At 36.1% G+C, this 17,344-nt stretch overlaps 1 protein-coding gene across 1 annotated transcript in view; it reads left to right on the forward strand.

Annotated features, from left to right (window-relative positions):
- Positions 1 to 1,055: 1,055 nt before the first annotated feature.
- The window catches only part of KCNH6 (potassium voltage-gated channel subfamily H member 6), a 93,969-nt gene continuing 77,680 nt past the window's right edge, over positions 1,056 to 17,344 (forward strand). The window contains exon 1 of the mRNA XM_032234494.1: positions 1,056 to 1,280. Within this exon, the coding sequence (XP_032090385.1) occupies positions 1,205 to 1,280 (76 nt within the window). The 5' untranslated portion in view covers positions 1,056 to 1,204. The remainder of the gene's footprint in view (positions 1,281 to 17,344) is intronic.

Consider the following 17,344-nt stretch of genomic DNA (forward strand, 5'->3'; position numbering starts at 1 on the left):
AGAAAGGATATTGACACACAATTGTTACAATTAGGATCTGTAGGAAACATTTTAACCTTATCCTTTTTTATGTATATAAAACTGTTTTATGATCCTTACGATCATCTGCATGGAAACCTGGTTCCCATTACAGTGGTTTCCCAAAAAATATGTCAAACAAAATATTGGAATAAGCCTTAAGGTCAATGGCAGCATTATTACAATAGTTTTCTTCCACTTAGTTTGTTCTTCTATAAGACGGTAAGTTAACTGTGAAGAAGCGCTGATCTTCTCTCTATCCCTGGAGTAATTGGAGTCTTTTGTTTGTTCCATCTTCTTTCCCAGTAGCAAACAAGTGGCTTTATGGCAAAATGCCAAGAAGCCCGGTTTGTAAGTATAGTCCAGAGTGAACCAATGTCTGCAAAACCTTGTAAACGTGCTTTCTTGTTTCTCCTATTTTCACTGCCCCCCCCCTCCTCCCATTCATGTTTTTTCTCCTTCCGCCCCCGGATTAGCAGCCAGCAATCCAGGTGACATTCCGTCCAGGGAGGGCTCTTCAGCACCACAGCCTGGGAATAGCTCCTGCTTTCATCGATCCAAACGTATTCTTGCCATCCGAACATTAAAGAAACAGAAAGGGGGAGCGACAAGGAGACCCCTCCCAAAGGCGTGCGTCTCTCCTTACAAGCCCCAATCTTTTCTTCAGCTTCTTCCGCGTTGAATTATAGACCAGAGAGAGATTTCTCTTCCCGTGAGTTTTTTCGGTTCCACGTCTATTTAGGATCCCAAAAAGAGAGAAGGGAGGTGGCTGCTGGTTATTGTCAGATTAACAGCTGTTGCTGCTGACAAGTCTTTGAGACAGCCACATATGGAATGGGACACTGATGACTAAGCATCATCATTTTTTTAAAAAAGGCAAAGGAAATTACCCACCCCTTTTCCTCTGGCGTTTCTTTCAACTCTCCCCCTCCTGCCCTTGGTGAAATTGTATTGGTCAGGAGCTAAAGAAAATTAAGGGAGGGATATGGGTACAAGGGGGGAGTCTTTGCTCTCTTCACAGCTACCAAACAGGAGAGTACAAGAGGCAAGGGCCTATTAGCTAACTACCCCTTGGTTTCTCAGAGCAGAACTCAAGCTTCTCCCACCCTTCTACTCAAAATCAGAGCATTTTACTGAAGAAAGTGGCATTTCTCTTTCCCATTGGATGTGAACAAAAATTTGAAAAATGCCTGTCAGGAGGGGGCATGTGGCCCCTCAGAACACCTATTTGGATACAATCATCAGGAAATTTGAAGGACAAAGTAAGTAGAACATCTCTCTTGACTTTCATTCTATGTGTTTGTTCTATTTGAAGGTCAGAACTAGCATTGAAAATGCTCTATTTTTTGCCTGTCAGCACTGTTGTGAAGTGTGCGTCTGGAACTGGAAAGCTTAGTGATGGGATATATTAAGAGTGTTGCTCAATTACTTCTTGAAACTTTGTGAATATCACAAAGAGTAGTCTATTTCCTTCAGTGTTACTAAAGTCATATCTATGTCCAGCAAATTTTAAAACTGTGTATGCATTGATATGTAAAAACATGAAATTAATCTTACTAATATTAAGAGAACAATCACCAGATTTATCAATCTTTGAATTTATCAACAAAATATAACTTTAATTAAAAATCACTTTTTTATATAGCTTGTTCACTGTGTATTTGTGAAATGAATATTATTTAGAGAGCAGAAATTCACTTGATAACATTCAAAGTATCATGTTTTCCTTATTATAAAATACTGTTGTTCTGTCAGTATGAGGTATTATGGCCAATATTTGTTTATTAAGTGGTAAGCATAATCAAAGTTATTTCTAATAATTATGTATAAAATTGTAGCATAAATATGTTAAAGCCTTACACCATAAAACTTCAACTATATGAACATTCTGTTTACATCATGTGTTTCCGTGGCTAAAAGAAATCAGTTTGCCCAGTTCCATGCATTTTTACTAAAAATGAATTTTTGTATGCCCACACACAAATACTTTAGTATTCTAGATTACATCTAGTTACATTTAATAAGTATATAAATGCTGCTTTGCTAAAAGTGATACAGTATTGCAAGCAGCAAAAGTAACATAGTCTGTAAATGTTAATATAGTGTTGTCCACAAGTGTACCTAGATAATAAAATAATCCAAATTCCAGAAAAGTCTATATTGACATAACTGGATCTAAGAGAGGAGCTAAATATACAGCCAACTTCTCAGTGAGCAGTGGCAGGCAAGCCACTATTTCATTCTCAGCTTTGTAGCTGTAAAATGAGAACATAAAGTTAATTTATAGGTATGTTGCAAATCTAACAAACTGCAGAATTATTCTATTAATTTTATATACATACTGTATTGAAATAATATTTCTATTCATAGCATGTCCCATTCTAGGGCAAAATAGTTGGCTGTCTGATAAAAGGCAATAGTTGTTGCTTTAGATGAACATATAGTTAAATTACAGAGACACTAATAACAATCATACTAATAGAATGGGGAACTTCAGCTCAAATTAGATCAATTGTGCATTTGTTTTCATTACGTCTGGAGCATTACCAATGGACCAATGTTAGTTGGACTGAAAAAGCCAAAAGGATGGACCTGATTAATGCCTGGATGGGACATCAGCAGGAAACCCCAGGCAGTGCACTGCTGCCAAAGGAAATACGTAATTACCAGGAATCAAGTTCAAGGAAATCATTACTTTGTGTGACCATATTCATAATATATTTTAACTTAAATAGCTTGTTCCATTTTTCTACTCAAAAAGCATGAATCAAAAAGCTAAGCATATTTCAAATCAGTGTGGCTTGCTCAGGGACATTATATAATTTATCTTACACTTGTTTTTGAATAGTTTTTAAACAAACTGTCCCTTTCACTATACATAAATTTTCCTTTGATATGTACCTACTGTATGTAAACCTTAACATAATAACAATACTCGTGAATTTAAACAAAAAAGCCAGATTCCTTCTTTGAATTTTATCCTTTTTTTTAAAGGAACTCAAGACAGTATTCTTTAACCCATTACGTAAAGATAACTGGCTTTTGTTGACTAATATTGATGTGTATTTCAACAAGATATCTGTACTTTCACACATTTGCATTGGGGGCTCAATTTAGAACAATATCATACATTAAGAATTTTTTTTTAAATTTCATCTGGAAATTTGTATCCATTTATTTTTTTTACCAGCCTCCCCTTTTAGTTGATTAGACTCAATTATTTTATGTCACATCTGAAGATTAGACTGCATCATGGAAATAACTTTGCATTGGGCAGCAATGAGGATGCTCTACAAGTTGGCAACTTATTTTACTTTACTTACTAGTAGAGTAACAAAAAACAAAACAAAAAAGTAACAAAAAAGTCTGTAATAGAACAGAGAAGAAAACAAATATTTCCTAATAAAGCTTAAGCAAGCCTACTTTGAAAGAAAAGTTAACAGGCAAAATCTTGCAAAGTAAAATGAGAATTTCTTCCCAATCCATACTCATTTAACCCTGAATATCTCCAACTCAGATTTGGATGATTTAAAAGCAAATGTAGGCAGGTCTTAAGTGGTATAATGCTTTAAAGAAAAGTGTTAAAGCACCCTGATATGTTCCTAATAATCAGTCTCAGTAATCTAGCATATGTGTCTTGTATTAATTGAAGTTTTCAAACAGCTTTCAGGGACAGCCCTGAAGATAATGTTCTCTATCATCAGAATCTGGAGGTTGCTCTCTTTGCCCCAGATGGAATAACAGCTGGAGATAAGGTCTCAAATGGCCCTTTATCCTAATGGAGAAATGGATGGCTAAGGTCTCAAATTGAGAATTGTTTAATGCTGCTTTGGAATTCCATAGCTCTGGATGACAAGTAGTGAATGGCTTCTTAAATATAATGGGTTGTGATGTTTTGACCAAGGGACTATCCACACACTATTGAAAACACAGACTAATTACTTCAGAAAGTTTGATCTTTGGAATCTCCTTGAAAAGTTGTTTCAGGTCCCCGCAGAAACCAGGCAGGTTTAGGTGGGAAAACCATTTCTGTGGATAGATGAAAAATGGCAAGGTATAAGTGGTCTAATATTACTTTAGATCTACCAAATCAAAAGGATTCTTTAGAAATTAGGAGTAGTTTTGATTTGATGAATATAAAGCTTCCATAGAGGATTAAGGAATGCATTAAGAAGGCATTAAGGAGGTAGATAAGGGAATGAAAAAATGGCATTGGAAAAGTAGAGGGGAAATAGACAGAAAGAGAAAAAGTTTAGCCCATCCCCAATACAATTGTTCTGGCCTCTTTTAAACGGAAAGCATGCTATAGATACTTGTTTTCCTTGAATAAATGTATAGACATCAAGCACTTCGTAGTAGCAGAATCTTTATATAACTTGCCATTCCTGCTGCCAATCTCTCCACACAAAGCCATCCACTTTCCTACTCATCCATTCCGCTTTAAGCTCTAATTCACTGAAATATTGGAAAGCAATCTAATCCTCTCTTGGTGCCTTTGCCAGGATAATGTGGAGTTAGCCTAGCTAGTTTCTCTACATCCGCATAATGGCAGAGGAATAACATATTGCAATTGCTCGGGAAAAAGGTAATGACTCAAAATAGTGTCACGGCTGCCTCTATGGGAACAGTAGAGATGCTCCTACAGACATTGAGGAAATGCATTTCTGGATGCTATGCATCCAGTATTTCTGGACCAATACTGTGACACTTCTAGCTACCTCTTCTTCAACATTTGCACTCAGTTATTTTTAAAATAGGCTTATTGAATAAATAACTCTAATGCAGAAAAACACATTTTTATTAAGTCCTATCTATCATCCATAAATCCTCTCTGTGGAGATTAAGAATCCATTCAGCAACGGGAAGTACAGCTAGAATTTCACAGGAATTCAAATATTTCAAATTTTTATTAACAGAATCTTTCTCTCCTCACTTATTTAATTCGTGTTTTCAAGTACCTAGTGATCTAGTGGTTAAGGCACCAGCCTAGAAACCTAGAGACTGGGACTTCTAGTTTCATTTTAGCATGAAACCAGCTGGGTGACTTTGGGCAAGTCACTCTCTCTTAGCCCAACTCACTTCATAGGGTTGTTGTTATAGGCAAAACAGGAGTAAAAAGGAGTATTAGGAATGTTTGCCATCTTCAGTTATTTATAAAAATAATAAAGATGGGATTAAAAAAATCTAAATAAATAAAAATGATAGGCTATTTTTTGGATTTTTAAAATGGGTTTTTACATGCTTTTATTCTTGTTGCTCTGAACCATCCACAAGTATAGAAAAAGGGTGATCATATCAGTTTATTAATTAAATTAATTAATAAAATATATTAAAAAAATACAGGACATAGAATAGAATAGAATAGAATAGAATAGAATAGAATAGATCTTGGAGGTATTTGAGTCCAGCCCCTTACTCAAGCAGTAGAACCTATACCAATGATGGCTAACCTTTTTGTTGTTGGTTGCCAAAAATGTGAGTGTGTGAGTGCGATAGTGCCCATGCGTGCCGACACCCATAATGCAAAATGCATCCCCACATGCACATGCACACACAACCCCCCCCAACCTCCCCGCCCACCACGCATGCCGCACTGCTGGTGCACCGCTCGCCATCAAGCTGAGCTTGGAAAGCCTCCGGAGCCTGGGGAGGGCGAAAAACAGGCCTACTGGAAGTTTGGAATTGGACTGTTTCCATTTTCAAACGAGGGCCGTTTGCGCTGGAGTTGACATAAGGCAATGGCTCGCATGCCTGCAGAGATAGTTCTGCATGCCACCTGTGGCACACATGCCATAGGTTCGCCATCACGGATTTATACCATCAGACAAGTGACTGTCCAGTCTCTTCTTAAAATCAATATAAGATTCTTAAGAATAAGATTCTTCTTAAAATCAGTGTAAACTTTGCAAAGGCAATAAAGAATTTCTAAGAATTCAGTTTAAAGCATGTTGGATGTGCAACATAAGTGATCAATGTCCAAAATATCAAAATATTGGTGCTATTTCATCATTTTAAAAAGTAAAATCGAGTTGTACTCAACCACCAATGATATCATGGATGTATTTTTGCAGTTTTCTTGGTAACAATATAGAATTATAAATTATAAAAAATATTCAATATAAAATTATTTGTTACAGTCTTCTTAAAGGATGCTTTTTAATTTTCTGCCCTATCCTACAGCTTTGTTATCCTCTCCCAGTCTCCCATTCAAAGATTAATTCTTACTTTGAACTGCTTCTACTTAGCTTCTAAGCCAAATAAGCCCATCTAGGTATTGCCAAATAATTGTGCCACTACTGGAAAAATGCTTCTGAGCTTCTATTTGTATTTTACAGTAATTTTCAGAGCAAGGTCTCGAATGTAGGAGACTTTCTGTCTTGTGCCAAAGATTCCTCAATGCATTGACTCCTGTTTCTGTATATATTTGGTGACAATCAGGGGAAGAAGAAAGCTGTTCTTGCTGCAAATATACTTGGAACCAGAAATGCACAAATTGCTGCCACATCAGTCCTTGTGAATGGTATCCCAGGCCTTTCCAAATTTGAAAGAGCACTTTCAATCAGAAAATTGTATCAATCTGCTGTAAATTTTTTAATTCTAAGCATATTTAAAAATAATTACTTTTTTGATATAGTGAGCCTTGTTTTTTTGATTAAATATTTTTTGAGAAATCAAGCTATAAGCTAGCTAAATCTTGATAATGTGCCTAGTCCAAATTAGTTCCCTTCAACCACAATCTGTTCTGATCATATCTGAAAAAATGTATTTCCCTTGGAAAAATTGCAAGAATCACAATCACAGCCTTTCCAAAATAGAGAGATTTGAAAGCTTATATATTCTGGGAACTGTCTACTTCTTAACTTAGAGAACATCAGAGCTAAGTTATGGGATTCTTTTCAGTGCCAGTGCTCAACTCTGGAATGTGTGAAGTGATCATAAAGAAGAGAATGACTCACAGCACAACAGGGACAGGCTACAGTGCCTTTTCCGCAGCACTGTGTTATCACGACCAGAATTCACACATGTGGGGGAAAGGTTTCAAAGCAGAACCCATAAAATATTAGATGCCTGATTCAGAGTGAAGAAAGAACAAGGAAAAAAAATAAAAAAAGACAGAGAAGGGGGAGGAAGGAAAGAAAGAAAAGAAGGAAGGAAGGAAGAAAGAAAGAGGGAGGAGGGAGGAAGGGAAGAAAGGAAGGGAAAAGTATGTTTTGTGCAATTAAAAAAAATCTAATACTGACTCAAATTATTATTTTCACTACTTCAGTAGCATTGCTTTAGGAAAGGCAATTATTCAACCTTGGATAGGAATGGAAACAAAATATAATGAATACTAGAAAAATTGCACTACAGATGGATGCAGTAATCTCAAATTAATTAAGGACTGTGCTAATAGCTACCTGTGCTGTATATCTTTCTATGACTATAAAAACAGATACTAATATGAAAGAGATACTAAAGCTGAATACCATACTTTCATTCAGTTGACCTCAATAGGACATTTTCAAACACATCATTTAGCAATAGCACTTAGCCTTCTATACCACTTCACAGTGCTTTATAGCCCTCTCTAAGTGGTTTACAGAGTCAATCTATTGCCCCCAACAATCTGAGTCCCCATTTTACTGACCTCAGAAGAATGGAAGGCTGAGTCAACCTTGAATAAGTCAGGATCAAACTCCTGGCAGTAGGCAGAGGTAGCCTGCAAAACTGCAATCTAACCACTGCACCACCACACTCTTCATAATCATTTATACATTATTATGCCAAGGTTTATCCTTCCTCTAAGGAACTCAAGGTGTTTACTTTCTTTCTCCCATAGTAATAGCAGTAGCACTTAGACTTCTATACTGCTTCACAGTTCTTTACAGCTCTCTCTAAGCAGTTTACAGAGTCAGCATATTGCCCCCAACAGTCTGGGTCCTAATTTTACCTCGGAAGAAAGGAAAGTTGAGTCAACCTTCAACTGATGAGAATCAAATTCCTAAAGTGAGCAGTGAGTTAGTCTCCCTCCCTTACAGATGGTCCTTAATTTACTACTGGTCACTTAGTGACCATTTGAAGTTATGACAGACCTCCATATGAATATTTACAATCCAGTTCTGAAGTTGTGAAAGCTGCCCTCTGCCGTGATAATTTAACCACATTTCAAGTATTTTATATCCAGCCCATATTTACAGCTATTTGAGTATCCCATGGTCACGTGAACATGTTTACAATATTTTTTGCCAAAACAGGCATTTACTACCAGTTTTTGGCAAAACCAGCCCTTAACAAACAATTGATTTGTCTAACAATCATGGCATTTGCTTAACATCCACTAAACCAAGGGACATAAAATCAGGTTGGTCATGTGATGAGCTAAAAAAATGTGGGATAGATAGCATCACCAGATGGATTTGTAACTGGCTCACAAACTGCACTCAACATGTAGTCCTTAATGGAACTACATCTACATGGAGGGAAGTAAGCAGTGAGGTACCACAAGGTTCCATTTTAGGCCTAGTACTCTTCAACATCTTCAGAAATGATTTAGATTAGGGAATAGAAGAGGAACTCATCAGATTTTCAGATGACACTGGTAGGAATAGTCCACATCCCAGAAGATAGGCTCCAAATCCTGAAAGATTTGAACACAGGGCCCTATCTAACAAACTGAAATTAAATGTAGAGAAAAGTAAGGTTTTACACTTAGGCAAGAAAAACCGAATGTACAGGTACAGATTAGGCAAAACTTGGCCCAATAGCAGTAACTGTGAGAGGGATCTTGGAGTCCTGGTGGACAATCACTTAAACATGAGCTAGAAGTATGTGGAGCAGTCAAAAAAGCCAATGCAATCCTATGTTGCAAAAAAGCCAGTGCAATCCTAGGTTGCATTAACAAAGGGAAATAATCAGGATCTCACAATCTTCTATTGTTTTTGTAAGCCGCCCGGAGTCCTACGGGATTGGGCGGCATATAAATTTATTAAATTACTAATTATTACTAATTTGTACCACTTTATAAAGCCTTAGTAAGATCACTAAGAATACTTAGAATACTTCATCCAGTTTTGGTCACCATATTATAAAAAAATAGTGCTGAGAAGTGCAACAGAGTTTATTAGGGGACTGGAGGCTGAAACATATGAAAAACAATTGCAGGAATTGGGTATGTCTAGTTAAAAGAACTAGGGCAACATGATAGCAGTGTTTCAATATTTGAAGGGCTGCCACAAAGAAGAGCTAGATCAAGCTATTTTTCAAAGCACTAGAAGGCAAGATAAGAAACAATGTATGGAAATTAATCAAACAGAGAAGCAATCTAGAACTAAGGAGGAATTTCCTAACAATGACAACAATTAACCAATTTGCCTTCAGAAGTTGTGGGTGCTCTGTTACAGGAGGCATTTAAGAAGAGACTGGATATCCACTTGTCTGGAATGGCATAGGATCTCTAGCTTGAGCAGGGTTTTGGACTAAAAGACCTCTAAGGTCCCTTCCAACTCTGTTATTTTGTTCTGTTTTATAACTGTCATGACATACAACCATAATAGATATGTTGCATTATGGTTATAAGTTGAGGGCTATCTTTAATTTCATCCTGAATTATAATAACCTTGTTATCAGAACAATCTTATCAAATAGACTGTGATTGGAAAATAATGGTGACTGGCCCACAAGATCATCAAGTCTACTCCATGCTAAAGGGGTGTGTGTGTGTGGAGGAGCCTGTCTGATAGTTATGAATGGACCTAATTGGGTTAAAATAGAACCACTCATATCCTAGGGCAAGGCCATTTTTCCTGATACTAAATAATTAAATTCACAAATTTACATCTACTGCACATAAATTTGTGAAAGTTAGAAATGATTCTTGGTTGCTAACTTATATTTTCTCTTGTTTTAAAATTTTCTTTTTCAGGCATGATACTAAATTTATTCAATATAAGAAAGAGAGAAACAGAGGAAATTACCATACTAGATATTGATGAAAACACTATTTCTGTTGAAAACATTTTGCTAGTTCCAATATGGTTTCAAATGAGACAAATTCAATCATCCCTTTCTAAGATTATTAGCTGTTATCTATTACAACCATTGACAGCACTTGAAAAATGATGAACTTCTGTTTCATTTAAAGTCAAGGGAATTACATTAATATTTTATAAAAGCCTTATATCAAGCATGACAGGTTCTCTTGAAAGTCTTAAAAAATTGAGAAAAAGATTTGAGATATGAATTTAACAAATCTAATTGCAAGTTTCTATGGCACCTAAATTTATGTCATCAGGCTCTAGTGATACAAACCAAATCAACTATACATCAGAACAAAGTTTTTCCTGATTATCTTCACCTGTATAAGAATATTGATATTTTAAATATTTCTCTCATTAAAATCATATGTACACTTATCTCTTTCTATGCTTTTTATGTGTAAATATTCCTAGGTTTCTCTCTTTTCTTCTTGATGCTGTTATTTAGTTCTTGTTTATACAAAATGATTTTAAAATTCTGTATATTTTTAGTTTTTCTTGATTATTTTTTGTCCAATAATACAGCTATAAAAAAGAAAGAAATTGTAATCTATATCTGTATCTCCAAACCTAGTCAAACATACTAATTAATTAAACTAAACTAGGCATTATGATTTAGCTCATAAATATGTAGTCTTTAATATTAAGACTACATTTAATTATAACATACCAGATAATCCCAAAATAGAGCATTTTAATAGTACAGTATTTTAACAGTTTATGTAACAATCAATTATACCATAAACATCAAGCAGTATCTTGTATTAATAATTACTTTTACACACAATGTTATTGTACAAACATTATGGCAAAGTTACTAACACCTACTAACAGTAAGTTTTAATAAACATATATTCAACAGCTCTTACAAACAACACTTGTTTCAACCATTAGTCCTAACAGATAATCATATTTCTCAATTTGCATTCAGTGAAATCAGTATGGGTTGAAGAAATCTTTTTTGAGCTCACCTTAGTACCATCAAATGGATAGAATTTCTCACATGTTGATTTGTGTCTCTTTAGATTTAATTGGTAATACGAATACTATTTAGTCTCTCTGCTCCTAATCATTCTCATCCAAGCCAAAAGAAAAAGTACACCAAAGTACAAAAAAAGTCAAAGATTGTAGAAAATAAGGAACATATATTTAATAAAGATAGCTCTGTTGCCATGAAATAAGGGGCAAAAATATTGTTTAAGTCCAGATATGCTTCCACTCAATGTTTGGAAGCATCTTAGACAGATACTTTCTTAATTCACTGAACTGTAAGGAGGAGGAGGAAGAACACCACAATCAGATTTATAAGATTCTATTATTACAGCCAGTCTCAATCTAGGTTTTTACTTTTCACTGGGTAAACAGAAAAGATTGGGAGGAAGACAAGAAAGATAATTGCCAAAATTGCCTCTGAAGAAATCTCTTAGTCAATCCTAACACAATGAAGACTGCCTTGCAACAATTATAACATAATAGTTATACATCATGATAATTTGCCTACCTTAAATTAAGTACCATTTCTCCAAGAGGACCTAGCCAAATGTGTTTGGGCCTATCATCCATAACTGATTTGTTTTTCACAAAATTGGCAAATCCATCATATCCTATCTATAAATTTCATATATATATATATTGTTCATAGGAAACCTGCTACAAATCTACTTTATTAAAAATATTTGTCTACAATGTGGGCATAAACCCGGATGGTTAAAAGTCAAGTCTAGGATAGTAGGATTGCTTTCTAAAAACAATAAAGTAACCTTATATTCAGAATATCTCATCACAAACAAACATTTTGCTGATTTTCAGCATATTTCCTAGGCATCACATTGCTTTAAGTTTTTGCTGTTTGTGTTTCCAAAATGCAGGGTTTTAAAAGACAAATTCCGCTATGCTAAGACGCCTTTAACATTTTGCATGCACAATTTGTGTACAACCTTCAATACTGTGCCTTTTTTGGCCTATTTTGTTATTGCATATTTTTAATTGACAAAGGGCAAAAGCTAGTGGCTTGAAAATATTCTTAATTATCTTGTACTCTTCCTCCAGAGCCAGATGCAATAAAATAAAATGAAATCTCTCAATTAGTCAATACCATATCTGAGCAGCTTGTTCTTTTCTGCTATTTTAAGAAGCACAGAATAATTTGTTTCTATTCATCCTCTTTATATTGTTCATAATTGCACAGGTCTCTATCGTGCACCCATCAAAGTTCTGCTTAATAGCTTGTTCACAGAATACTCAGTAGATTTCCTTCTCCCCCATTTTCTTTGTGTTTTACGATCATGTTCTCTATATAACCATTAAACACTGTATTTGAGCAGCCACAGTGGTCATCCTGCAATTATTGATGTTCTTCTCTTTTAAGGAGAGTCCATGCACATCTTAATGCTATCTTGATTAGTTCAGTGAAGGAAACAAGTAGACATTTTAGAACTACAAATCCTAACTAGAAAAGCACTAGTGTCCTCATAGGTATTATAGTAATCTGGCAGCAGATGAGAGAGATGACTACAATGTAAAAGTTGAAGGATATCATTTCTTCAGTATATCCAATAAAAAAGGTAGTAAAGTGACATTGTATAGAAAGAAGCAGTAGCTTTGGAGGTGTTCATATTTTGAATATGGAAGTTCATATAGCATCTGCGTGAGATATAAAGGGGTTAGAAGCAAAAAAAGACATTATTACAGAATTTGATTATAGACCACCTACTCTAGTGAAGGATTTTGATAACATATGGAAAAGTCCCATTAATTTCTGAACTCTTTTGCTGACAAATTCATTTTTCAAATGATGGCAAAAGAATCGATGTGGTCAGTCTTCTGGTCCTAGCACTCACAAATAAAGCAGAATTGATTGACAAACTCAAAGTGTGAACCATCTTAGACCAAACAGATTATGTTGTGTCGGAGTTCAAAATAACATGAAAAGATTTCTAAAAGACAGGTTTTAGTAAAATGGAACAAAATGTAGGTAGCCTACGCTGCCTTGACATTTTAAAGAATAAACAAGTGCAAGAGGGATGAAGGACTCTGAAAAGTGCAATACTAGATGCAAGAGATAGAAGGGCTCTTCATGAAGAAAGAGAAATAAGGATAAGAGGCTTATTGATGAACAGCAAGCACACTGACACATGTTGAGAAGTAAAAGGAAATGTACAGGAAATGGAAGCAGAGCCTAATAACTAAGGACACTTACAAACTATTAATTTGTATAGTCAATGCTATGGTTTTTCCAGTTGCAATGTATGGCGGTGAAAGGTGGACCATAAGAAAGGCTGAGTGCCAAAGAATTGAGGCCTTTGAACTATGGTGCCAGAGAAGACTCCTGTGAGTCCCTTGGTCTGCAAGGTGATCAAACCGGTCAGTCCTAGAGAAGATCAATTCTGACTGCTCTTTAGAAGGTCAGATCCTGAAGATTAAATACAAATACTTTGGACACCTAATGAGAAGGAAGGACTCACTGGAGAAGAGCCTAATGCTGGGAACGATTGAGGGCAAAAGAAAAAGGGGGCGACAGAGAGTGAGATGGATGGATGGAGTCACTGAAGCAGTCGGCATGAGCTTAAATGGACTCCAAAGGATGGTAGAGGACAGGAAGCCTGGAAGAACATTGTCCATGGGGTTGTGATGGGTCAGACATGACTTCATAACTAACAACAAAGGGGGTAGAATTTGAAAGGCTGAAGCCCAGAGTTTTGTATCTGATAGGAAAGCATAATCTAATAAAGGATTGTCCAAAATAAAGGAAAAACCAAGGAGCTTGTTAATTTATTGAGACAGGGAGGTAGAGGAAGTAATAATATATAGGAAAATAGAACTGTTTAATACCTTCTTTGTATTTATCTTTTTTTAGAAGGGGAGCCAATCTGTCAAAAAAGTGTTTAAGGAAAGTATGCAGCATCTAGAAAAAAATATCACAATTTATCACAATAAGTCAGCTCAGAATAAACTTATTTTATTATAAAATGCTTAATTTGGGAAACCACAAGGCAATACAAAAATGTAAAGTAATGTATCATGTACAAAGTTTCAGGAAGGTGTTTGACATAGCCTCTCATTATACCAAGTTCTTTAGATCTACTGTCAGCAAGGTGTCATAAAAACATTTCTAAATAAATCAATAGATTACTTTGTGAATACAATGGCTAAAAGTAGATCATGTCTATTATGGTCTGGAGCAGAGGTGGGGAACTATGACCCTTTTATGACCTGTGTACTTCAACTCCCAAAATTCCCAAATGACCATTTCTGTATGAATCCTAAGAAAAGAAGTTTTGCAATATTGCTAAAAACCCACCACACCTTGTTCAATAGCTACCAGTTCAAGATTAGACAACAAAAGTGTTCCATATTTTTCATCAATTTACCTGAAATAGACATGAATTTAATTGATCTTTTTAAAGAATTGCATTAAATTATTTACTTTTTTAAAGGTTTTCTACAGCCTTTATGTCTTCAGTAAATTTTGAGTTGCTCAGTGACCTTCATGCTGGTTTTGCTGTTTGTTATATATGTAATTATTTTTAACTAATATCTCAGTAATTACCTTTGTACAGGGGTGTCAAACTCAAGACCCAGGAGTGCTTACATATAATCAGCGAGGCAGCCCTAGAAACAGCAATGGACTGGCTCACGGTGCCTCTGTCAGCAAAAATGGAGGTGGCCCTCCCTCCCAGGCTCTGTTTTCAGCTATGACAGCCTCTTGCCACCCTTTGCCAGTGAAAATGGAGCTCAGTGGGGTGCAGTCACAGCCCCCCTGAGCTCTGTTTTCACTAGCAGAGGGTGGTAGCCATCACGGCTGAAAACAAAGCTAGGGAGCCTGTTTCACTGGCATAGCAATTGGGCACCACAGAAACCACTGACACAAGTGACATCAAGCTGGCCATGCCCACCCCAGCCATGCCCACCCTGGCCCCCAAGGTCAAATACAACCCTGATGTGGCTCTCAATGAAATCAAGTGTGACATCCCTGCCTTAATGTTTTAACAGTTTTATCATTAGTGTTTTAATGATATTGATTATCTCAATTATTCTTACATGTTTTAACATGACAAATATTTCAATAAACAATTGAATAAACTTATCCTTCCATTATGCTGATGCAAACTATGAATTATATATATTATAATACAGTATCTGATGGATGCTGTTGTTTGAGAGAAGTTTGTTTTAAGAATTAATAAAAATTCACTGAGCATACAGATAGTCCTTGACTTAACAATCACAAATGAGCCTAGAATTGTAGTTGTAAGTAGTTGCATAACTTGGTTTACCATGTGACCTGACTCAATTTTATGACTATTTTATGACAGTTATTAACTACAAGAATCAGGTAGTTATAAATGCAAATCTACCCATTCATAAGCCTAATAAGTGTTTTTTTGTGTCAGAAAATGGCAAATCACAAACAGGTGACCACAGGTCACTGAAACCAATCATAAATGCAGTCTAGTTGCCCAAGTGCCTGAAATGTGGCCTTGTGATTGCAGGAATAACACAGCAATCATAACTTCCAGGATGGGTTGTAAGTAACTTATTTTTTGTCATAACTTCAAACAATCATGTCGTAAATCAAGGATTACCTGTACATCAGAGACAGGCTTATTTTTTTAGTTGTTCATCACTGAGGACAATTCTGCATTGCAGACTAAGCTGCTTGTCTCCCATGATGCTCCCAGCTGTTTCTTAAGTCAACTTCTGAAATCCTGGATTGCAGGGGATTAGCAATGGGGTTTGCTTAGTATGGACTATATCCACTACAAAATCCAGGTGATTGTTCCTCTGATGTTTGTCCTTCCCACCATGTAGGAAAGGGAAGCCTCAGTTTTCACTGGTTTTCCAGGACCTCCTTGCTTTTCCTTTTAGGGGTTTTTCTCTCCTTATCAGTCCTTGCATCTTTCCTTGGCCTTTGAGGATGTTTGTACATATAGATGCCTTCCCATCCCCTTCCCACGTTATCTCATTTGACTCTAAGTCTGACTTTTTCTTTCTCCCTTTATACCATTCCTGTTTTGATATATAGTAATTAAAGCAATAGGGACAAGTTGTTCTTTCATTATAAAATCACCCTTATATAAATGGAAACTTTGTAGCATCGTTCATAGAAACAAAAAAGTAATGTTCCTATTTTTTTTATTACTCAAATATGTTTTATTCATTTTCACATTCAATTTTTACAGTCACTTATATACTTTGCTATAAGAAAAGAAATAAAATAAAATAAAAAAAAGAAAACACAACTCATCATCATTCAGCATAAAACAAAACCCCACCTAACACTTCCATCCTCCATACACCCCATCTTCCCCCTCCAACTTTCCTTTCCTCCCTCTAACACTCCCCTTTCCTACTTCCCTTTCCCCTCAAGCCTTCCTTTCACCCCTTCCTCACCCTAGCATTCCCCTTACACTCTCCTTTCATTCCCCTCTTACTCCCTCCTTGCTCCTCCCTCTTCTTTCCCTCTACCTCTCCCCTTGGTGTATTCCTTTATTCAACTCTTATTTATTAATATTGAGCTATGAAGATAGAAAATAGGAAACAAAATATGATTAAAAAAAACCCAAGGAAAAAAATATAAAGAAAGAAAAAAAAGAAGAGACAACCGTATACAAGTGCATTCTTCTTCTTATTGAAACTATATTACCACCCACCCACCCACCCCCAGTAGGTCCCCCTCCCTATTCCCCCCCGACTTCCCAGGGCCCACACCTGGCACTGCCCTCTGTCAAACCCCTTCTGAAGTATCTTGTGATCCTATGGATTAAAAATAAAAGTAATATGAGAAATTTGCAACATAAATATACATATTGTAAAAGTAAGGGAAGAGGAACTTCATGGTCCTCCACTTATGACCACAATGGAGCCCAACATTTATGTTGCTCAGAGAGAGACAGCTGTTAAATGAGTTTTTTCCAATTTTACAACATTTCTTGCTATAGTTGTTAAATCTATCACTGTAGTTGTTAAGTTAGTAACAGGCTGCAAAATGAACCGGGCTTCCTCACTGACTTTGCTCATCAAAAGGTTACAGAAGATGATCACAGGACCCTGACACACTGCAATCATCATAAACATGAGTCAGTTGCCAAGTGTCTGAATTTTTATCAGACTGCAGCTGTCATAAGTGTGAAAAATGGTCTGGTCACTTTTCCAGTGCCATAGTAACTTTGAAAGGTCACTAAATGAAAGTTTGTAAGTCAAGAACCAGGAGACAAGAAAGCAAGGCGAGTATACTACTTCATCCATCCTGGTCAGAAATTGAATCCCTGTCCAGTCTGAGGTGTAAGAATTTGGAAGGAGCACAAGTC

This window comes from Thamnophis elegans, chromosome Z (assembly GCF_009769535.1).
Source record: "Thamnophis elegans isolate rThaEle1 chromosome Z, rThaEle1.pri, whole genome shotgun sequence".
NCBI lineage: Eukaryota > Metazoa > Chordata > Lepidosauria > Squamata > Colubridae > Thamnophis > Thamnophis elegans.